The sequence below is a fragment of the Pinus tabuliformis genome, chromosome 6 (genome assembly GCF_031772625.1).
Source record: "Pinus tabuliformis cultivar Carrire ecotype Pingquan chromosome 6, CPIR1, whole genome shotgun sequence".
Taxonomy (NCBI): domain Eukaryota; kingdom Viridiplantae; phylum Streptophyta; class Pinopsida; order Pinales; family Pinaceae; genus Pinus; species Pinus tabuliformis.
Window position 1 is genome coordinate 1,287,494,289 of NC_142292.1, and position 24,856 is coordinate 1,287,519,144.

General features: G+C 41.1%; 1 protein-coding gene across 3 annotated transcripts in view; it reads left to right on the forward strand.

The window, feature by feature from the left end:
• The window catches only part of LOC149263334 (protein root UVB sensitive 6-like), a 307,969-nt gene that overhangs the window by 68,627 nt on the left and 214,486 nt on the right, over nt 1–24,856 (forward strand). For 2 of the 3 annotated variants that reach the window (XM_089426131.1, XM_089426139.1), the window contains exon 2: nt 23,693–23,791. The exons of the other annotated variant lie outside the window; for it this stretch is intronic. In XM_089426131.1, the coding sequence (XP_089282257.1) occupies nt 23,693–23,791 (99 nt within the window). The remainder of the gene's footprint in view (nt 1–23,692; nt 23,792–24,856) is intronic. 3 annotated transcript variants of the gene reach the window in all.

Sequence of the window (24,856 nt, forward strand, 5' to 3'; positions counted from 1 at the left end):
ACATATGACTTTGCAACCCTGTTACCACATAATCTAGTTGGTCCTGACTCCTAAGGAGGGAAAGCCTATAGGACAAAGAGATAGACTAATCGATAACAGTATGACAATGGCCCACTGTCACCACAACCAATGCCCCTTGCTCTTTACGGACTTTCATCGATGGGAGGAGTCCCAGTAGGATGATAATCACCTTTTGATAGATAATCGAGGGTTTAAGGTACTGGGTGATGAGATAAGACCTCTCAAGGGAAGCTTGAGATGATGGAATGATGCTTTTAAAGGTACTTCGCTCCCTCTAAGAGGCCTAGGAGATACTTGCACAAGACCTAGGGTTTTGTGAATAATTGTAGATAGAGGCACTTACAAGATTAAGGAAATGAGGAGAAAAGGCTTCTTATGATTTACTTTACCAAGTACGAAGCTCATAGAACCCTCAAAGAAGTCCCCAAGTTGTGGAAGAAGAAAGTAGGGTTTTCATTTTAGAGCAACACCTAGGGCAAGAGATTTTATGTATGAAACTCGAGTGGATGTCCACCAAACTTGGAGCATAGGTAGCCTAGACCCTAAGCTTGATGCTTCGGCTCTCGAATTCCCTAAAATTTCGCTGCAAGCCCTAGACTTTTGCCCTAGCCTTAAAAGGACCGATTTTAGGAGAGAAAATTATGGAGAAGATTTGAGTTTGATCACCAAGGACTTGGATTAGAGCCTTGTCCTTTGGGCATATGGAGTCTTAGGATGTTCCAAATGAGCTAAAACTTCTCTAAGGAGGCCTAGAATTGATGTCCTAGGTACCAATTCTAAACATTTACCCACTTCAAGAGATAATGGAGTTTCATGGAGAGTTTAAAGATTTTCCTCCACTAAGAACATTCATTACATGCCATACATTGAATAACATATGCAATACTCTACTAGAAAACTTTCCAAAATTAATTTTCAATAATTAGGGCAAAATTAACGCACTCTAGAAGCCAACAATTCCATACATTAAACAAATTCAAGAGAAAAATTCCATCAACATTAACTACTTACAAGATGACATGCAATATATCCATCCAAAATCCAAGAAATAGCTCCAAAGAAGAGATTCGAATAAGTTACAAATGTCAAAATGCATTATAAAAGATTCTCCAATAGCCAAAGAAACAAGTGCGAGAGATTGAATCCAAGTTTGATGATGATGAGTAGCTCAAATGAGCTCTCATTTATTTATATATGATCTAATTCAAATTTTAGCTTAGAAGCCCCGCAACATTATTAAATTGGGCAAGATACATCCCTTGGCCACAAGTCGACCAAGTAGCTTTATAACAATATGAATTAACCATCCAAATGCAACCCGAAATGATGACATTATGCTGATGTAGGCCATTGGAAGGCAACGTTGAGTCCTCTTTATGCCAAAATGTGAGAGGGGGCTCCATAAATCTCAAGACTCGAACTAGGGGATGGCCCCTAATTCTCCAAGTAAATCATCATGTGGGCCCCAATATTGTGTTTGGGGCACAAAAACTGATCTCATGGGTCTCCTGATGATAGAATAGCCTGTAATGCTCCAATAATGAGGGCTTTGATGATGGTTCTTGCCCTCCCATGTCTCCAAAGATGAGACAAACTTCCTCTTGGCCTTGGAACAGTTGCCACACCACGTGGTAAGGATGCTAAGCCGACTGGGGCAAAATGGTGCAAGTGCATCATCTCGTGAATAATGTGGGGAAATGAGCAGACTGCTTGAGGGTGTTGAAGGTGTCCATGGTGTGAAATGATGCTCTGCACATGATGGGAGTCCCATGGCTCTCAACGCTTCACCCGGGGGTGTCAATATGATCCTTTGGTGGACTTGGGCCCCAATTAAGTTGCCCAGCCCATGATGAAACCACCTACCAATCACATATAATGTCTAGTGCTGCATCCTCACCATCAAGTACAATAATTCATTAGTGCATCTAAGTGAACCAAGCTTGTTAATCAAGGGCACATTGAGACTTCATATGGGGCTTCTCTTCCAAATTTGGGGCTTTGATCTCGAAGTAGTGTTACCTCCTTAGGTAGGAGTGGTTAATAAACAACCCTATTAGGTGTTCCCAACCCCTAAGGAGAAAGAAAGGTTCTTGTTACATCCTTCAATTGATAGGTGTCATGTGAATGATGATGAATGGATGGGGACACAGGGGTCTCAAGGCCAAATGCCATGGGTTCAAGGGTGGCAATGATGAGGGATGTCCACATATTGGGTATATAGATGTAGGAGGGAGCAATCGTGGATACATGAGTTACCCCGACCTTTGTTTTTCCACCCCTTTATTTGCCTTTTGCCTTTTCTTGATTTTTCTTTGTATTATTGCTCGAGGCTCTAGGAAATGAGAGCATGCTATGTATGATATAAAGCAGTTATTACCCCCTTAAGGTCGTGCAGTTAATTGCCTACCAGGGGTTGGGACGTGCATGGGTTCCTTTCATGATGTGAGGGCACTCATGGGCTCTAGTAACCAGGGCGATGGCAATAATGATAAAGGGGCAGAGCTCATGTTTGGCTTTTTTCCACATGCTATATTGAATGTCCTGACCATCTTTTGCATTTTATAATATTCTTTTTCTTTGTTTCTTGCTTGTGGCCATGGTGTGCTTTAAATTTCTTTTAGCTGCATCAATCTTTGGGGCAATGTTTTCAAGCCCGACCATGACATGTGGACAACTGATGAGGGTGTGTTAGTGCCTTGTGGACCCAAAGAAGGAAAATGATGAAATAGGACTTGTAATGTGTGGAGGGGAGTGAAAAATGTGGAATGGGAAAACAGGACCATGCTACCAATATCGAGATTTCCCAAGTAGTGGCCTTCTTGAAACCATAGGTCAATAGGGGAGATCCCACGAGACTATGATTGAGGATTAACCCCCCATTTAAGGTGAGGGAACAAAATGACGGTCAAAAATCTTCCTTCTTCCAAATCACCCAATAATCCATGCTCAAAAGGCATTAGAAAAACAAGCATAAGCACCCGATTGCACAATTAAAAACATACCTTTTGGGTTGGATTGCACATCTTCTGACATATGCTCTCGATAGATGGGCGAGGGGACATATGATTGATGCAGGGAGCGGAGATCAAATAGCACAATATATTGGCTAGATCGGTCGCTGTTTGGAGCTACTGGCTGTTGATTGAAGAGATATCTAGGAGAAAACTTCTCCTATGGGGTCACCTACTTTTGGTGGGTAACAAGCCCCAATGTTGGCCTCATGAGATGAGCATTAGGATTTGAGGAGCCTCCACATGGTTGTATGTCCTGTGCTACAACTCTAGATGCTGAAATGTTGAGCCAAGAAGCCAATGCATTTGCTTGATTGATGATGTGCTTAGATGGACCCAAGACGCCCCCAGGCTAGTCATTTATTTCTTTTTGATGGACGTTTCCTTGTTCTAGAGCCTAGATGATGATGGAGATTACTTGATATGGCTAGGAAAGAAATGAGGCTCCCACCTACCCACCTTATGACTATGTATTCAAATCACTCAAGCCTTTAGAGTGTGAGGAGTGAAATCCCGTTGAATATGATAGTTCGCCTTTGCCTTTCTCGCTTGTTCGCCACCTTGAGTCTTCCTCGAGTAAGTCCCTCATCTCTTTTGATATGACCTCGAGCGACCATGCCTTTTTTTCCCTTTCGGAATGTGGTGTCAAGAAAGAGCCCTTTATTGAATAAACTTTATCCCCTTTGACCCATCCTCACGATTATGATCACTCTGCAACCTCCCCTCTCCGATGTGACCATCACATTGAGAGACCTATTTGTTGCACTCCTCCTTTCTCTCACGCTTCATTCCCCTCTCATTACAACCATGTCATATCCTCAAAGCATGATATTACAAAAGGTGATCGTGATGAGGAGTTCCCGAGAGTAATCATTCATTCCACCATTTTGTACCTTGAAGGAAAGCTTAGGACCTCTAGATTGACTAGTTTTCTTTCTCCTAAGACTTCCCTTTATCTCGAATGGAGATCATATTTTCCCACCTCCCACCGGCTTCATCCACCATGTGACTATGTCCACATTCGATTTGGGGGTTGCTACATGAGTAATCATACTGGCAGGCATATGTATATTGATGTGATGATATGTTGGTTGCATTGGCTTTATGATTGCTCTTAGTATTAGACTTACTATGTGCATGTTAGTGTAGGATGCATTGCATGTTGATGTTTACATTAAAAATAATGTCATATGATATTTCTCATGATAGATTAGCTGCAATTAGATTAAAATTTGCACATCTTTATTTTTCTGTTGATTTTATGGCCTAACATATTAGCATATGCGATCATGAGACGCTGCGAAAGCATGCTGCCCCGTGTTTTTCCCATTTATTATATGTGCAGGTGACAGCGGTAACCAAGAGATGGCTGGAGTTCTCATGACCTCCTGTTCGAGTAGCTTCGCCCACTTCTTCGAGAGATCATGTCTTAGTTGGAGCGAGATGTTACCCACCATTTTGTGTGTAATATTCCTAGGAGAATTTTTTTCTCCAAGATGGTTCTCAGCTGACAACCAACAGCCCCTTGCGGCCATCAGCTAGCTCATTGTGCCATTTCTCCGCCACCTGAACCAACCATGTGGTCCCTCGCCCATCTGCCATGATTGTATGTTTGAAGGTGGGCCTCCCGGATCTAAAGGTGTGCCTTGTCATTTGGATATTGAGTATTGTAGTTTGCTTATCATGGGAACTCCTGGGTATGGATTAATGGTGGGATTTGGCGGAAAGAATGGGCTAGGTCTGTGCTTCTGTCCCCTAGACCCCTTTTAGGAATTGACCTTGGATTCTAGTCTCGTGGGACCTCTTTTACTGACCATTTGGTTTCAAGGATGGTATTTCACGGGAAAGCCTGATTTTGGTTGTGTGGTCCTGTTCCCTTATCTGCTTATATTACTCTCTTTCCACTCATTATTACCCCATCCATCATTTCTCCCACCTGGGTCCACATTCTTCCACCGAGTCTACATAGGGTCAACTTGCCCCTTCCCCTTGCCCACACCTTGGGTCATGGCTTGGAACGAAGCTCAAAGGTTGATGCAGCTAAAAAGAAAGTTAAAAGCGTATATGGCCACACTCAATAGGAAAAGTACCATAAAATGCAAAAGATGGCGGGGATAAAAACATTTAGCACGTGTGCAAAAGCCAATAAATGAGCTCTACCCCATCACTATGGCCATCACCTTGGTTACAAAAGGTTCTATGAGCCTTCTACATCATATAGGAACCCATGATTGTCCCAACCCCTGGTGGGTGATTAACCACCCCACCTTAAGGGGGGGAATTCACTGCTATATCTTGTACATCATGCTCTAAACCCTTGAGCCCCGAGCAGTTAATCAAAGAAAATCATAAAAAGGCAAATACATATAAAGAAGGGTGGAAAAATCAACGCCGGGGCACCTCATGTACGACGTTTGCTCCCTCATACACATTATAAACCCAAGTGTGGGCTTCCCTCCTATTAGCTACCCTTGTACTCCAACATGTGACCCAGGGTTGCCCCTTCTCATTGCCTAATTCATTCACCTATTTGCCACATGCCACCACCTTTGATGGATGTACCTTGACTATATTATTCCTCTTTAGATGCAGAAACCAGCTAATAGGGTATTTGGTTATCCCCATTAGGAGTTTAAGAGACACTGGCACATCTCGAAGCCCATTAGGGAAGGGTAGGCCATTATGATGTCCCCATCTGTGGTCTATGATTAGGTAAGCTCATTTACTTGATTTCTCTAATGACTTGTTGTACTGGAAGCCTAGGGGACACATTGGATCTTATGCAGGATTGCAAATGGTTCCCATTTGGGGTTTGGTCTCCCTATACAAGGTCCTAATCCTCTAGAGGGATACATTGGCACATATAGGGTGGGCAGAGAGAGCCATGAGCCTCCACAGCAGCAGATTGCACTCCATGGATCCCCACAGCCATTCAGAGTGATCCAGGTGAATGTTGGTGGCCACCCACCTATCCCACTTGGACCCCACAACTCTCTCTTTCAGTTTTTCAATTTCCTTAATTGTAGCACGATTTACTATTTTTAGTAGTTTTTCGGGTCTTGAACTTCCGGAGCCGTTTTGAGGCGCTAAACGACGTTTTTTGGGAAAACTGGGAGCAACATGTGTCCATGGACCGATGTTGCTTTCCCTAAAGTTGTAGTCCTCGATAGATCTTTCTAACAAGATATTGTGCACGTCAAACAGAGATCGTATGCCTAAGTTATGACCTCGAGAAGTTGATGTACCAATTTACCCAAATGGGGCCCACAGTTTGGCTTTTCATCTCCTAGGGTTAGGTTTTTTGATGTTTAGGGTTTTCCATTGTTTCTCACAGTGTTGTGAAAATTGCGATAATATCGTGATATTATCGTTTTATCGCGATTTTTTCCTGAAGCCGATATTATCACGAGTAATAATCGCGGATTTTTTTTATACCCAATAATTTAAAAAAAAATGCGATAATTTGAAAAAATCGCGATTTTTTCCCAATTTATCGTCGAGGGTCGGGGCAGCGCGGTTTTATAAGGGATGCTAAATGTTCGAAATGCAATTTTTTTTGAAAGAAACAAATAATTTTTGAGTGGGGCAGCTTAATGATCAAGTCTAGGCCCTAGTATTGATATGCTATTCATGGTAATGTTAAATTCTTAAAGTAAAAGTGACATTTTCCTTAATCTTCATTTTCATTCTTTTACTTAAATTTTTAACATTACCATGAAATGACTCAGGATGTTTGAGAGTGGTTCCGGCCTCATTGGATTTCATATGGAGAAAGTAGAATTTTAAATTTCATTCAAAATCCAGCAGACTTATCAGTTTTTTAGGATTTTAGGATTGGGAGATTGTAATGTTTCCAGGTGACACCACCACCCGGGCTACCCCTGCCACCAGTAGAGGACATGGTCTACCTCCTATAGCTCCTACTTCCTTCAGCTTCTAGAATACAACAGACTCCACTGCCAACTCCACCAGCACCAACATCTACATCTAGAGGGAAAGGGAAAGCTGTGGCATTTTCTCACAAGAGGGGTAGAGGAAATCAATAGGATTAGACTTTAGTTATTTTCTTCATTTTATTGTATATGACATTATGACATGATGAGATACATTATTATATTTTTTGTTGATATTTTAAGGCCGAGTTGGGACTCAGGAGTCAGGACTTACTATTCAGGACATGATTCAATGTTATGTGTGATTTTAGCACTAGAAATGATATTAAACATCTTATATATTAGTTTTTTTAATCATATTTATGTGTCAATGTATTTATTTTATGTTGTATATGGTTTAGATATTAAAAAAATTGAAAAAAAATGAAAAAAATGAATATTTTTGTACCAAACGATTTTTTCCCAATTATTTCTGATTATTTCCCGATAATTACGATTTTTTCCGATTTTTTCCTCGCGCCGATATTATCCCGATAACGATTAATGCAACATTGGTTTCTCAACAATAAATAGGCCTTCGAGCCTCATTGTAACACAGTTTAGAGGCATGTAGCTGCCACATCTCTTCTCAGAGATAAGCTACCATCGCCCTAGCTGGTTTATTTCCATTTTTGTTTGTAAGCATATTTCAGTATTTTACATTAATGAAATGAAGTATTATTTCCGTTGCATCTCTGTGTTTATGGTTATTTCTGTACTTTATTGCATTCTTGTATAAATCGGATCAGTGGTATTAGAGTGGTCTGCTCTTTCTCTGTTTTTCTTTGCATGTCCCCAACGAGGTCGGGATATAAGGAGTTAGGGCTTGAACTGGACGAACTTTGCAAGACCAGCCTCTCAAATCCCGACGACCTCCCATGGCGGATGAAAAGAAAGACGAGGGAGTAGGAGATCCTATCAAAATCTTGCTCGAAGAAGCCCTCGAGCGACAAAGGAACGTGATGATGGAAAACTTTGCCCAGAGCCTTCAGCGGCTACCCAGAGGCAACGCATCGACTTCCAACAGCTACTTTGGAAATGCCACACCCTTTAAGGTACAAGTTAATTTTGAAATCCCCATATTTGAGGGTTAGATAGACGCAGATGCCATAGATAAATGGTTAAATCTGCTAGAAGGGTATTTTTTTGTTCATGATTTTTCCAACCAGCAAAAGATCACTTTTGCACTTCTCAAAGCAGCCCCCCACGTCAAGGACTGGTGGGAAACCTACTGCGAGCAGAAGGATGAAAATACGGCCTCACTGTTTTCAGCCGCACCCACTTGGAATTCATTCCGGGATGCCATCAAGGAGCAGTACTACCCTGTCAAAAGCTATGAGGACAAATACATAAAGTAGACCACGTTGCGACAGGGAAGGGACCAAGATGTGCCAGACTTCACAAACATTTTTCATACCCTTCGCACACAGTTGGGTATCAAGGATTCTGAGCTGCATTTGGTACTTAAATACCACGGCTGCCTACACAGATACATCCAGGACGAGATGGAGTTCTTGAACATCTCTTCGCTCGGCACGACGTACCGATATGCTGTCAAAATCGAACAAAAGTTTAAACAAAAGAAGCGAGACTTTGGATCTGCGAATCTGAAGAACAAAGGACAAAGCCAAGGCAGGGTGACCCAAGACAACCCGTCGAAGCCGTAAGAAAAGAACAACACCACGAAGTCAAAGAAGGACACAGAAAAGTGGTGTGAGTTCCATAAGAGCCCCACTCACAACACAAGTGAGTGTCGGACCAAGCAATTGTTGGTGGCCGAGTTGAAGGCTTCAGAATCAGATGCATGTTCTGAACCTGAGTCAGAACCCGACAAGGGGAATGGCAAAGGGAAGTATATCATTGACGCGAAGCCCAGTGCCACTGTTGCCACCGCCAAGATCCAAAAGAATGAGCTCGAAGATCTAGAGGAGGGGGAGCGTCTTTTGCACTCACAAATGTGGGTGAAGGGTTCGCCGCTGCAATTCATTGTTGATAGTGGGAGCTAAAAGAACCTCATTTCAGCAGAGGTCGTGAAATGGTTGGGCCTACCGACTATACCACACCCGCAGCCGTACAGTATTGGGTGGCTTCACCAAGGACGAGATCTCCAAGTTCGCCAGTAGTGCCGCCTTCTCTACAACATCAAGCCTTTCACAGATGAGGTATTGTGTGATGTTTTCACCTCTGTATGTTTGTGATGTACTATTAGGCCAACCATACTTATGGAGGCGACATGCTGTGTATGAGTCAAGGCCTCGTGCTATTATTATTTCTTTGGGTAATTCATTATACAGAATACCGGAGGTAGCTCCACCTATCACCACCTCTTTGATCACTACTAAGAAATGCAGCAAGCTCATCTCCCAGACTAGGAAATTCATTTTCTGTCTGGTTCGCTCCCAAAGTCAGGGGAATATCGTCGCCACATCCATGACCCTCGCAAAAGGTTCCTCCACGCAGCAGATGGATACAGTGATGAAAGCAGACAAGAATATCTTCTCCTCACCCACAGGGACACCGTTGCAATATTAGGTCAAGCATTCATTCGATCTGAATCCTAGAGCACCTCTACCCAACGGGTCGATATATCGCCGCTCCATTCTGGAAAATGCCAAGTACAAGCAGCGACATGATCAACATCAGGTACCACACAAGTGTTAAGTGGGCGACAAAGTCTGGTTTCATCTGCAGAAAGAATGCCTTACAAGAGCACATTAGAAGCTCAGATCACTCCGATGTGGTCCTTACACCATTACCAAGGCTGTGGGAAACAATGCTTTGGAGCATAGCATTCCCCCATTCCTTCGCTTGCACCGAGTGTTCAATGTGGACCGCCGTCGACCATGCTTCCCACCATTACTGGACACATCAGAGGTTGCAAAATAGCTCACTAGGGACCAAGTTCAGTAGAAGTTTCCTCATCTCATGGAGGAACTCAATGCAATGGGGACCATTGCTTCCTAAGGGGGGAGGAATGATCCAGGTGGATGTTGGTGGCCACCCACCTATCCCACTTGGACCCCCACAACTCTCTCTTTCAGTGTTTTAGTTTCCTTAATTGTAGCACAATTTACCATTTTTAGTAGTTTTTCGGGTCCTGAACTTCCAGCCGTTTTGAGGCCTTAAACGATGTTTTTTGGGAAAACTGGTCTTCCTAGTGTTGCTCTTTCCAGAGTTGTAGTCCTCGAACAGATCTTTCTAACGAGATATTGTGCACGTCAAACGGATATCGTATGCCAAAGTTACGACCCCGGGAAGTTGATGTACCAATTTACCCAAACGGGGCCTACAGTTTGGCGTTTCATCTCCTAGGGTTAGGTTTTTGGATGTTTAGGGTTTTCCATTGTTTCTCAACAATAAATAGGCCTTCGACCCTCATTGTAACACAATTCAGAGGCATGTAGCCGCCACATCTCTTCTCAGAGATAAGCTACCATCGCCCTAGCTGGTTTATTTCCATTTCTGTTTGTAAGCATATTTCAGTATTTTACATTAATGAAATGAAGTATTATTTCCCCTGCATCTCTGTGTTTATGGTTGTTTCTGTACTTTATTGCGTTCATGTATAAATCTAGATCACAGAGATTTTGCTCGCAGTTCACTTATTGGATGAGGAGGATGCACCCGATCCATCATGCCCAACTGCCCCCAGATCTATACCATACACTTGGCAGATGATCCGGGACTTCTACGATGATGTGGCATCTTCTACATTATCATCCTATCCCTTGAGGGAAACCTACATGCATTTTCGATTTGTTTGGATACCGGTGAGGACACTTGTGTGCCCACACAGTCATTTGGAGCACCATAGGTTATTACAAGGGGCCAACCACGTGTCCACTGCTTTTGAGGGTCCTATTCTTCATTGTGGAACCCATGGACCTCATTAGGCCTCTTAGAGGGCCCTACAACATGCATAGATTATTATTTGACCTCTTGAGAGGCTTACTTTTTCATTTGTGAGCTAGTATGGTGGGTTTGTCACCAAAAGGTTATATTATTAGCACATTATTTTATTTTTTGGGCTTATGTAGGCCAAGGAGGCTAATTCGAACTCCTTAGATGTGTATAAATACAAGTGAGGTGAGATCATTTCTCATCATCACTTTGGATGGGATCTCTCTTTTCTTTATCTTCTCTTGGAGCTTCTCTATTGTCATTTGTGAATGGTTGGATATACTCTACTGCATGTAAGTACGAAATTTTTTTTTTATATGTTATTCTTGTCACATATGTTGGATGGGATTTTCGTTGTTTTAAAGGCTAATTGCTGCATGCAAATTCTTGCTTAATATTTTGGGATTGTCTCTATTATAACGTTCTCTCCATGTATTGGCCCATGTAGTATGAGAGAAATCTCCTAGGGGTAAATCTGACTTTGATAAGCCATTCATCTTGTACAGTTGAAGTATAAAAGCAACAAAATTGCTTTCACGTGACTTAGAGGGGTTTGTGAAGTAATTTTGAGGCCTCCTTGATTGGGAACCAAGAAATCTTACACATAATCAACATAGACTCCATTCTCCCAAGGATTAAGGCACTGATCTACCAAGTGGGCACCAAAACTCTTATTCTTTCACCTTTTCCCAAGTCTAGCCACATTGGGGTGCCTAGGGCATTAATTCCCCGTCAAGTTAGCCACTGAAAATATTCGATCTCCTAGGGTCTCCTGCGTTGGCCTTTTCTCTAGCCCTCCTCTAAATTTGAAGACATTCCAATGGTGGAATTGGGAGAAAAGACAAGTCCTAGCTCCGGGACCAAAACTTGCTTTGCCATCCCCAAGGCTAGCACTTCCCAAGGTCAAACCAACATCTTTGAGTAATTATACTTTCTTTGATCCTTCCCACCTTGTCTAGGGTAAGAAAATCATTGATTATTTCATATCTTCCTCATACCCCATACCGGGTCCACTTGGCCCTGTGTGGTCCCCCTCCTTTAAAGGACCATTGTTCAAGAACCATCCAGGATACCAACTTTAACAAGGATTTAGGGTGTGGGAAATTCCTGTCAAAGCCTATTCTCATACACCTAACCCTCGAAATCCTCTTCCTGTCCCTTGAAGCACATATTACCTTGCTTAGAAAGCAAGCAAGCTCCATCCTTTAAAACCCTTTGGGAAAGGGTCTGCGTCACTCATATCCACTGACTTATCATACATTAGTGACCCCTGTTGACCACTACGTGTCAACTACCCATAGCAGTACACCCCCTTTTTTCGCAAAAGGGATAGCGCTTAATCGACATGTCCGTGCCATTCGACAGTCATCGTCGACCTGATCATGTTATGTTGTAAACCCAATCTGCATGTGTAAATTGTAAATAATCTTAGCAGATCTAAGTCATGTATGTAAATTGCCTAGGTAAACCTAATTTTCTAGTGATAATCTACGTTCCGGAAGGTTTTTTGTCTCACCGATCCATGATCGGCAGAGTTTTCCTTCAGCCTAACCCCAAAGCTGGAATGAATTTTGTCATTAGAATCTTAGGGGAATCCTAGTGTGCTTCGAGTCTATGTAAAAGTAATTTGGAAATAATTCTAACTATTTGGTTAGGTTATTACAAATTGCTTGATCTGCTAGATTATATTTGTGTCGCAGAACTGGGTGGTCTATGAGGGTCTATGTCAAATGGGTTTTCCCCCTTGAGATATAAAATTGTAAAAGTCATGATGTAAAGTGTCTTAAGAGTTAGAAAATGTTTTAATCTGCTCATAAGTCCTAAGTCCTAGGTCCTAGGTGATTTTTCCAAAGGGCTAAGTTCGAGGATCCAAAATTAAAAATATTAAAAATAACTAAAAAAATAAAAAATTAAAAAATTAAAAAAAATAAATAAAAAATTAAAAAAATAAAATAAAATAATAAAATAATAATAAGTCAAAGTTTTGAGAAAATAAATGCAAAGTTTTATTTTTTTAATATATTAAAATATCAACGGATGAGATTAAAATGGATTTTGATCCTCATCGATGGTCGATATCAGTTTGACATGGATCACTCGAACTAGCCGTTGGGAATTTTTCCTTTAAATAGGGTGTTAGGGGTCATTTGAGATCATTCGATCTGAGTTTTGTGCTAAAGAAAGCTCTCTTGTAATCTTTTTTTTGTGTAATAAAGAAAGACTTTGGGGTTGAAATCTTGCTGGTGTTACTCTCTTGAAATGCTATGAGCTGTTTTATTTTTCTGCATAAGTTTAATTTCAGCCATTGGTAATAGCTTGATGAAGAGTGATGTTGAACACAGGTATCTTGTTTACTCACTAAGGTTTGAATGGTAATAAAATTTCTGAAAATAATGGTAGGTATTTCCATTGGATTTGGGTTTTACTATTGTTTTTCCTCTCTTTATTGATAGTTGAAGTGAGCTGTGTAGGAAATCTAGATTGTGAAGATCAACGGGAGTTTGGGGAAGTTCTCGGCTGAACCAGCCAACTCTCGAAAAGCATTTTCTTGTAGAGCCTAGCGAGTTTTGATTCTGGGTCTATCATTTAAATTTATCTTTTGAATGCATGAGAGATTTCTGAAGTATCTCATAGTAAATCTGAAATTCTGAAAATATTACTGTGGATTACTGACAAATCTGGCTACTTAAGAGCCATAAATCTATAAATATTGTAATTGATCTGTAGGGTTTTAGTCTTAATTCTTGCATATATTATTTCTGGGTTTTTTTGCTTTTGCTGTGACAGGTTTTGGAGCTGAGGATATAATCTTGTCCTGAAGCCAGATCTAGGCCCTGGAGGGTAAGATCTGGCCTCAGCATCATTTTTGCAGAGATATCAGCTGATTTTCAAATTTTCCGAGGGAATTTGAGGGTTTATCAAAGCTGTTTTGGTGACCGAGGGTTTCAATTTCAGTTGCTTTCAGATCTGGAAGTCTTTGAGAGGGTTTCGTTTGTATTGCAGGAAAAAATTTCTCGAATTTTTTGTTGTTGTTGTGAATTGGGTAAAACCCTTGCTGCTTTACCATCTCCAGATTCGTTACCATCTGCATCGATTCACTTGCTGCTTGCCTGTACTCCCCCTCAAGCGCTGTTTTGCCATCACAAATTCACTTTTTCTTTGCGTCCAACCTGCGTCCTTGTCTCTCTGGCATTGTTACGCTGGCCATTCCTTCCCTGGCCCACAGCTCCTTCTCATCACGCCTTTTCTCCCTTACCTGTTACGTATTTCATCCATTTTGCTGCCCACACAGCTCAGAAACCTCACGCTGTGAGCTCCACACTTGCAAAAAACATTGAAAATCACGCAGTCAATATCTCTGCAGTCAATCCGCTTCCTTTCTCCCGGTGTATCCAGCCTCATACGCATCTATCATCTGCCCATCAATACGATTTGCCAGACCAGCATTGCTTTCCTCATCACGGTCTCTTCTCTGCTCCATCGCTGCCTCGCTCCAGCGTTCTGCCTATCCATCGCCTGCGCAGTCTCTGCTGCTTCATGTCCCTCATCCCTGCCCTCGCCTGCACGCTGAAACCTCTCAGCCGTCGAAGTTTGCTCCGTCTTCATACTTGCCCGTAGCACCTGCACACCTCCGTTTCATCGCTCCTCCATCTAACCTCCGTCCTGCTCCTTAAGCCTTCAGGCAGCCCTGCGTCCATTCCTTGCGTCCTTCCTTCACGTGAACCTGCAACTGCAAACAAAGCAAATACGAATTTTTTTTTTTTTTGTATGTTAGAATTTTCTGTTGTTACATAGTTTTGGTTTTAAATTTTTATTTATGTAGCTTTAGTTTCATTTAACTTAGTTTCTTTTGGGTTTTAGATTTTGAATTAATTTAAATTTAGTGTTATTTCGTTTTGACTTTAAAAAATATAAGCAAATACGATATTTTTTTTTTTTTTTTGTTATGTTAGAATTTTCTGTTGTTACATAGTTTTGGTTTTAAATTTTTATTTATGTAGCTTTAGTTTCATTTAACTTAGTTTCTTTTGGGTTTTAGATTTTGAATTAATTTAAATTTAGTGTTATTTCGTTTTGACTTTAAAAAATATAAAAAATATAAAAAGGCATAAAAGGGTCCCTTTAGTTTCTTTTGATTAGGTGTTAGATTTAATTTTTTAAAGTTTGATTTTAAAAATAATATCAAAAAATTATATAAAAATTAAAAAAATCATAAAAAGTTTCTTTTAGTTTAGATTAGATTTTAGTTTTATTTAGATTTTGACTTTAAAAATAATATTTAAAAATAAAAAAAAATAAAAAAATCCCAAAAAGCATAAAAAAGTAATCCTTAGGCTATCTTTTATTTATTTTGTTTTATAGTTTAGATTTTTAGATTTAAGTTTTATTTATTTAGACTTTGTTTTGTTTTAATCTTAAAATTTTATAAAAAAAAAAAAATATATAAAAAATCATAAGAAGTTTTTTTTGAAATATTTTTTGTGTCGCATTTAGTCTTAGCATATTTTGTCACGTTTCCAAATTTTGGTTTATTTTGCTAAGGCTAATAAATATTTTGATGTGGGATTAATATTTATCATTTTTATGTGGTTAAACATGATTAAATGTTCATTTGAATATTTGCTATATGAAAGTGATCATTGGTTAGCATTTAAAATTACGTGGTTATTAAAGCATTTAATCTTTTGAATTTTAATTGCTGGAATATTGTTAAGGCATTGAGCATTTATCAATTATCTCGCATTTGGTAAAATTAATCTTTGTTTGAGTTATTTGATGATAAATGATTGTTAATGAGTTCATATTTCTGCAGCATTTGATAAATAATTGTTCAATCACTAACTCCATAAGGCACTGTTACATTAACTTCTAAAATCAATCAAGTGCTAATTTGCCTTGCTGTGTTTCCCAACCCAACTGGTCCACAGTTGGTTATCCTTTATCCCATAGGGTCTACCCCCCTTAGCCTCGGGAGACGACTTAAACGGAGAGACCGGGGATCAGGGTGACAGCCCCCGGTTTGAGCGTTGTCGTGACAATCTGTGCGACAACAACCCCCATACATATTGGGCCTCCTCCCATTAGTGAAAGTCTGTAAATAGAAGGGAGCCTTAATTGAGGTGATAGTGGGTTAAGACTCCATTTGTTTCCCTTGCCTAGCATTTGCCCTTTAGGGATTCCCCTTAGGTCCCCTGCTAGTTTGAGCAGTAAGAAGGCCTTTTCTAAGGCGGTGATTTTGTTCATGATAACCCTGTCACGTGCATTTGGCTTTTTCAGTGAACCTTTCCATCTTTTTGAGAATGACAAGGAGAGTTTCTTCGTGTTGATCTTTGGACATCTTCTTGGTTTCAAATTTGGCTCTAGGGTGATCATTGATGTCAACCTTTGAAATTTGTAGGTTTTCTTCAACTTCCATTTCCATTTCGTTAGCCTCAGCCAAAGTGGATAGTTTCTTATCCCTTAACACGTAGGTGAGGTGGCCACCCACAACTTTTATGAATTTGTCAAGGATGCTGGCTTCAGATGGCTTCAAATGATCAGGTATATCTTTGACTACCCTCTCAAACTTTTGAATGAATTCTCGCACATCTTCCCTTCCCTTGGTTATTTGGTAGAACTTTTCAATGTTGAAGGTCCCTTGGGCATTGCATGACCACCTTTTCATGAATAGCTCCTCAAATTCATCGAATTCCTTTATGCATCCAGGGGGAAGGCTAAGATACCAATCTCTTGCTTGTCCCTCAAGTGATAGGGCAAAACACATCATGATCCTATCTTCATCAAATATCATTATAGGGGACATTTGTCAATAGAATTCTTCAATAGAACCATGGGTAGTCCAAGTAGCATCCCCTTTGAATTTGGTCAACCATCGGTTAAATTTTTTAGGTAATGGCTTGGGTTCATTACTCAATTTCAAAGGGGCAAAAACACTAACCAAGTGTCTTTCACTCTTGGTCATCTTGGGTTGATCACTTTCAGAGTCAATGCTTGAAGTAGATGCCAGCGTTGGAGATGTATCACTGACCTTCTTGAATCGGGGAAAAGGGAGGTTCCAATAGGTGATGGAGTTCGCTTTCCCCTTTTTGTAGCAGCCCTAGTTAAAGGAGGAATGTTGTCGCCTTCAAGTAAACTAGGGGATTGGACAATGAGTGGAGTGCCAGAGGAATATTTTATAAATGTCGTTAATGAATCAATTTCTCAATGATTATCTAGGGAGGTAGACCTGCTCCCTCCCTTGCAACGGTGCCAAAATGTTACCGCTCAAACTAGCAGGGGACCTAAAGGGGATCCCTAAAGGGCAAATGCTAGGCCAAGGGCAACAAATGGAGACTTAGCCCACTGTCACCTCAGCTAAGGCTCCCTTCTATTTACGGACTTTCACTGATGGGAGGAGACCCGATATGTATGGAGTCACCAATGAAGGATAAGTCAATGGATATGAGCGACTCAAATAAACCCTTTCCTAGAAGAATTTGAAGGATGGATCTTGCTTGCTCTCTAAGCTACCATGTATTCTAGGGAGAGGAGGCAAGGATTTGAGGGTTAGGTTATGGGATAAGACTTGTGAAGGAGTTACGCAATCCCTAAAATCATTGTTAGAATTGGTATCTTGGATGGTTCTTGAATAATGGTCTTTCAAAGGAACGGGACCACATGGGGCCACGTGGACTCAGTCTAGGGTACGAGGAAAGAATGTAGCAACCAATGATATTCGTATCCTAGACAAGGTGGGGAAATGATCAGAGAAATTTTTTCACTGAAAGATGTTATTTTGACCCTATGAGGTACTAGCCTTAGGGATGGCAGTGCAAGTTTTGATCTCGGAGCTAGGGCTTGGCTTTTCTCCCAACTCCATCGTCGGAATGTCTTCAAAATAGGAGGAGAGCTAGAGGAAAGGCCAACGCAGGAGACCTAGGAGATCAAATTTTTTTGATGGCTAGCTTGTTGGGAAATTGATTCCCTAGGTACCCCAATGTGGCTAGACCTGGGAGGTAAAAGAATATGGTTTTTAGTGACCACCCTTGGTAGATCAGTGCCTTAATCTTTGGGAGAATGGAGTTTATGTTGAGTATGAGTAGGATTTCTTGGTTCCCAGTCAAGAAGGTCTCAAGATCACTTCACTAGCCTTCTAGGTGAAGAGGAAGCAACCTTGCATCTTTTATACTAATATGTGCAAAAGGAATGGCTTATCAAGGTCAAATTCTTTGATAGAATTATCCCTTGGAGATTTGGCTCTTATTACATGGCCCATACATTGAGAGATGTTATAATAGAGACAAATTCCACGATCTAAGCAATAAATGGATGCAACATTTAGCCCTAGAACAACGAAAATCTGAGTCCAACATATATGGCTAAAGTAAACAAGAATAACATTAAAAGGCATGTACTTACATGTAACAGAGTATATCCAACCATTCACAATTGACAAGATAGAAGCTCCAAGCTAAGATAAACCAATATCAACACATCAAAATTCATCCATAAAGCTCTAATTCATCATCTAGAAAAAGTGTGAAATTCTCAAGAGAGAGAAAAAATCCAATCGAAAGTGATGATGAGCAAATGAGCTCATCTCACTTGTATTTATACACAACTTAGGAGTTTGTAATATCCCTTATCAGGAATATTCCTCAAACACAAGCAAACTCCAACCAGAGATGGGCTGGGAGGGCATTTACCAGATATGTCGCCTCTGAAAAGAGGACGAGATCCGGAGGCTACCTAGCCCTTTCCAGACTCTGTCTAAGAGTATAGGAGAATACACAAGTGGTAGGATAGCCGAGAATGCTCAAAGAGATGCAAATAACAATGGTGCAACATATAACAATATAACCATAAGCAGATACTCAAGAAATGCAGAGAGAAATGCTAAGCCATTTTATTATACTGAGTAATAGAATGAGTACAGGAGGTGATCAGAAAGATGGCACCTCGACTTGCACAAGGCAAGTGAAGTCATCTTACATTCAGAATAGCAAAGGAATGGCCCCTCTCTGAACTGCGTCCAAGTTGCTGGAGAACTGCCGTGCTACTGCTGCTGCTAGAAATCAAATGAGGATTTGGGGCTGCTCCCCTCCTCAGAAAATGCTGAAACTCTGGAATTGGACTCTACTCAAGAAACCCAGAAAAACCCAGAAAGCTCTCTTGGAATGGCCGACCCCTGAAAATCACCCGCTTGGGGTTCTGCGCAGTCCCTCAAGCTCTGCACTGCCACTGACTGATACCCTCCAGAACTCTGCTTGAAACCTCTGCCAGAACTCTCCAATATGCAAGGGCTGATCCCCTGCTCTATCTCTCAGCACAAATCCTACTGCAAACCCTCAACTCAGACTCCTGCCAGAAAGAACTGCATCATCCCTCTCAGTGCTGCGCAGTCCTCCAAAATGCTGATGAAACTGCTGCTGAAATGCTGATAAAACTACTGCTGAAATGCCAATGGAAATACCTTGCCCGAGCAGGCACTCGAAGTCCCCCGGGGCTAAGGGTGAGATCTCCGAACAGAGACACTCAATGCACTAAACAGTGCTGCAAACTAGCTAAACAGCCAGCGTGCTCTAAGTCGAAATGACTATCACAAATGCTCATAACTGAATGATCAAAATGAGGGGGCTCCTCTCTCCTTTATAGCCTTTGCCTCTCTCAATCCCAAGGCTCACCTCCTTCTGCGTGATTCCTCTCTTGTCACGTGTTTCTTCCCTCCTACGCAGCCCCTCCATGTGTCTGCGTGGGCTCCATTTCTGCGTCCCCCTTTGGCCCCCTTGGCTCCCCCTTAAGTCACAACGTTGTGCTACTAGGAAGTGACTTTTTATTCTAAAAGTGAGTTATGTCCCCCGTCCTCATTTTTTATTTACAAAAACAATTGAACAAAATCGAATATTCCAATTAGCCATGGCTAATTAGAAATATTATAGAGTTCGAATTAACCTCCTTGGCCTACATAAGCCCCCCAAATAAAATAATGTTCTAATAATACAACTCTTGGTGACAAACCCACCAAACTAGCTCATAAATGAAAAAGTAAGCCTCACAAGAGGTCGAATAATAATCTATGCATGTTGTAGGGTCCTCTAAAAGGACTAATGAGATCCATGGGTGCCATAATGAAGAATAGGACCCTCAAAAGTAGTGGACAAGGGGTTGGCCCCTTGTAATAACATGTGGTGCTCCAAATGACATGTGGGGGCACACAAGTGTCCTCATGGGTCTCCAAACAAATCGAAGATGCCTGTAGATCGCCTGCAAGGGCTAGGATGATGGTGTAGGTGATGCCACATCATCGTGCAAGTCTTGGATCATCTATCAAGTGTATGGTGTAGATCTGGGGCCGACTGGGCATGATGGATCAGGTGCATCCTCCTCGTCCAATAAGTGAACCACGAGCAATCTCTAAATGGCTGTGGGGATCCATGGAGTGCAATCTGCTGCTGTGGAGGCCCATGGCTCTCAACGCTCACCCTACATGTGCCAATGTAGCCCTCTAAAGGATTAGGACCCCGTATAGGGAGACCAAACCCCAAATGGAAACCATCTGCAACCTTGCATAAGATCCAACATGCCCCCTAGCCTTCCAATACAACAAATCATTAGAGAAATCGAGTAAATGAGCTTACCTAAGCATGGACCATAGGTGGGGACTTCATAATGGCCTTCTCTTCCATAGTGGGCATTGGGATGTGCTAATGTCTCCTAAACTCCAAATGGGGTTAACCAAGTACCCTAATAGGTGGTTTCTACTTCTAAAGGGGATAATATTCAAGGTACATCCTTCAAAAGGTGGTGGCATGTGATAGATATGGTGAATGAAGTAGGGGATGAGAAGGGGCAACTCTGGGTTACATGCTGGGGTGCAAGGGTCCAACACGCCCCCTAGCCTTCCAATACAACAAATCATTAGAGAAATCGAGTAAATGAGCTTACCTAAGCATGGACCATAGGTGGGGACTTCATAATGGCCTGCTCTTCCATAGTGGGCATTGGAATGTGCCAATGTCTCCTAAACTCCAAATGGGGTTAACCAAGTACCCTAATAGGTGGTTTCTACTTCTAAAGGGGATAATATTCAAGGTACATCCTTCAAAAGGTGGTGGCATGTGACAGATATGGTGAATGAAGTAGGGATGAGAAGGGGCAACTCTGGGTTACATGCTGGGGTGCAAGGGTAGCTAATTAGAGGGAAGGCCACACTTAGGTTTATAATGTATAGGAGGGACCAATCGTGGTACATGAGGTGCCCAGGCCTTGATTTTTCCTCCCTTCTCTTATGCCTTTTTCCTTTTTATGATTTTCTTTGATTAATTGCTTGGGGCTCAAGGGGTTAGAGCATGATGTATAAGATATAACAGTGAATTCTCCCTTTTAAGGTGGGGCGGTTCATCACTCACCAGGGGTTGGGACAATCATGGGTTACTATATGATGAAGAAGGCTCATAGAACTTGTAGGAACCAAGGTGATGGCCATCATGATGGGGTAGAGCTCATGTATTGGCTTTTGCCCATGTGCTAAATGTATTTGTCCCGACCATCTTTTGCATCTTGTGGTACATTTTCCTATTGATTGTGGCCATATATGCTTTTAACTTTATTTTCAGCTGCATCCACCTCCGGGCTTCATTCCAGGCCATGACCCAAGGTGTGGGCAATCTAACCCTATGTGGACCCAATGGAGGAATGTGGACCTAGGTGGCAAAAATGATGGATGGGGTGATAGTGAATGGAAAGAGGATAATATAAGCGGATAATGGAGTGGGACCACACAACCAAAATCGGGGTTTCCCATGAAATACCATCCCTGGAACCAAATGGTCAGTGAAAGAGATCCCACGGGACTAGAATCCAAGGTTAATTCCTAAAAGGGGTCTAGGGGACAGAAACACAGAGCTAGCCCATTCTGTCTACCGAATCCCCCCATTAATCCATGCCCAATAGTGCCCATGATAAGCAAACTACAATACTCAATTTCCAAATGACAAGGCACCTTTAGATTTGGGAGGCCCACCTTCAAACACACAATCATGGCAGATTGGCGAGGGACCACATGGCTGGCTCGGAGAAGATGGCACAATGAGCTCGCTGGTGGCTGCAAGGGGCTGCTGGTTCCCAGTTGAGGGCCATCTTGGAGAAGATTTTTTTTTTTTTTTTTTTTGTTTTTGTTTCTCCTATGGATATTACCTACAAAATGGTGGGTAACACTACCTTCATTAGATGAGCAATCTAGATGAATGAATGCACTGATTGCAGAGTGGAGGAGAGAAATGTGAGACTGGCTATCTATGGATCATGGTCGGGTTTCTAGCTAGGAAACTACATCATAGTTGAAATACTTTTCTTCTAGGGTTACCCAAACATGTTTACAGTTTGTAGCTAACAAGCCCATTTTACCCCTAAGGGACATAGGGAGCCTTTCCATCTATGTAGAAAGACTAGGATAGTTATCAAAGATTTCATCTTTAGTTAAGGAGTCTTCAAAATAGTCCACTAGCTAAATATCTTCCTCCATTCCTTGAAGCTTCATTCCTACAATAGGATGTGAACCAACTGTGAGGGCAATATGGTTACCCAACTTATGGAGATAGAATTTAATTTCTGTGAAAAAAATATGGGCATCTAGATCAATTACTGTACCTCCTTATCAATACTGGATCACATCATTGTTTATAGCTTGAAGGAGAGCTCCCAGCTGCATGTGAATAATAGTGTTATGAGCCACACAACTAGGTGGGCCATTTAGTGCTTAGATCCCACGAACTTACCTAATTCATAGATATCTAGGGTTCCTGCAATGCCTTGTTAATCTACTCTGCAACTTCCATAGCCTTGTTCATCTCCTTTCTTAACTCCTTGTTCATCTGTTCAATAGCTTCCATATGGATTGTTCTTCTCTTCCCGCCTTATTCATCTCCTTCACAGCTAGGGTTCCTATATTGTGTTCAATTTCCGTGTATTGATCTTGGTTCACACACAAGCATCATGCCTACTCACGTTCCCCTCCCAAACACACACACAGACAACAAGTTCAATTATAATTTATATGATAATTAGGAATCTTCAAATATGTATAGGACTCAAGGGTATTACATACCTAGAGTAAGCCTCGTGAAGAATTACCAACCATTGCATCTTCTGTACATTTCTATATATAGATTGCCTATTGATTGTTATGTGATGCAACGACCAATGCAACTCTCCATTTGTCAATTAACTTGAATTTCAATTGGGTAAGAACATAAGACATCACCTTATTACTCGACACTATTTATCAATCCCATTTATGCTAAAAATTGGATGTTACATCAAAAAGTTACAACTTATGCCAGTCTAGCATATTTATACTGTGTATACGGGTAGATGAATATTGATCTGTGCCTAAAGCTATTGCGTATAGGATAAAACACCCTATGAATATTCTAGTGAGTCCTAAGTTGTCTGCAAACGAGTGATATTAAGCTTGGATAGCAGATTTTTGTCTTAGAATATTCTGTTCAAGCTTATGTTAAACACTTCATTGGCAACAGTTATATTTAAAAACTCCAAACTGTTTATGAGGCAACAATAATTAATTTTTAATAAATAGTATTTATAAATGTAAACGAGAGAATGGCTTATACCACTACAACGGTTTGCATCTCATGTAAACTGTATTTTCTATTTTTTCATAAGTATGTCTTTTATATTTTTGAGTTTTTCATGAATTCATTAAAGAATGCAGTTATTCTTAAAGGTAGACATAATTCTTTTTGATATGCATGATGAGAGAAAGTCAGCTTACAGATGCTTTTTGGTAAAGAAAATGAAGTTATTTTTGACAGTTGTATGGGCTTGCAGGATTTTAAATCTTTTGTTTCATCTTGGTTGGTACCGGAAGGTTATCCAGATAGTGTGATCCCATCATATGGACCATACATGCAATGGCGAGCCCTCCAGGTATTCTCCTTGTCCCTCAACATTAAAGTCCTGTACATAGAGATAATGCTAATGCTGCCTATGTTGGTTGCCACATTACCAGGAAGAGCTCTTAGTTTCTTAAAGAGCCTGTCTGACAGTTAAACGAGTGTATTAGAAGCAACAATTTTCATGAATAAGATACTGAGGAATCATCTTCTTTGTGCCGGCATTTTTGGCCATAAATATAGAGACAGTCTTCAATTTACCATAAATTTAGCATAACATACTGTTTACACCGGAACCTGCACTGCAGTTGTCAGTGGAGATTTGCGCAACTCTAGACACAATACCCATTGTCACCTGGCATTCATGTCTGTCGCTTTGGGTTGGTTCTTGCCAACACCATGGGGGTATGCCTATCTATGCGTATGACCTATGGATTGGGTTAATGGGCAGAGGACATAGGCAAAGGTAAACCTATGAATCTTATGGAGGGATCTGGAAGACTTGTGCCTGCCATGGGTCATGCAATCAAATAAGTGGTAATAGAGACTTCTGTGAGGCATTTGCAAAGGTTGAATTTCACCAGTGCAATGTGACTCGAACCTTATGATCAATGCTGAAAAGGCAGCCTTATCCTGGTTGCTCAAATTCAATCAAGGGGATGTTGTACTACAAACCCTCATGTTTTGGAACAGCCACTCGGATTTGCAACAGCTTCATTAAATCAGGGAAGAAACATCGACAAAATCTTATAAAAATGATTCAATTACATCGAATGAGAAGGCTGCAAGCATTAATTATGGAATTCAGTACACAAGAAAAGAGAGAGTCCAAGCCTTTGGTTATTTTGCCTTGATTTTTCCACAATTTGCTGAATTTTTGCCTCTATTTCATATGCCATGAGCCCGTTTGGCTAGATCAACCCTTCCGTTGCCATTCTTTGACCCATATGTGCCACGTCATTGTGCCCGATACAGGGATCTCCAACACACTAGAGAACTTGGAGAATTTGCCACTTGGGTTTTGCTAAATTTGTAGACCATTTTTAATGTAATGCATGTCAAATTTTGTCAAAATCTGCCCCTGTTTTGCTACCTGGAA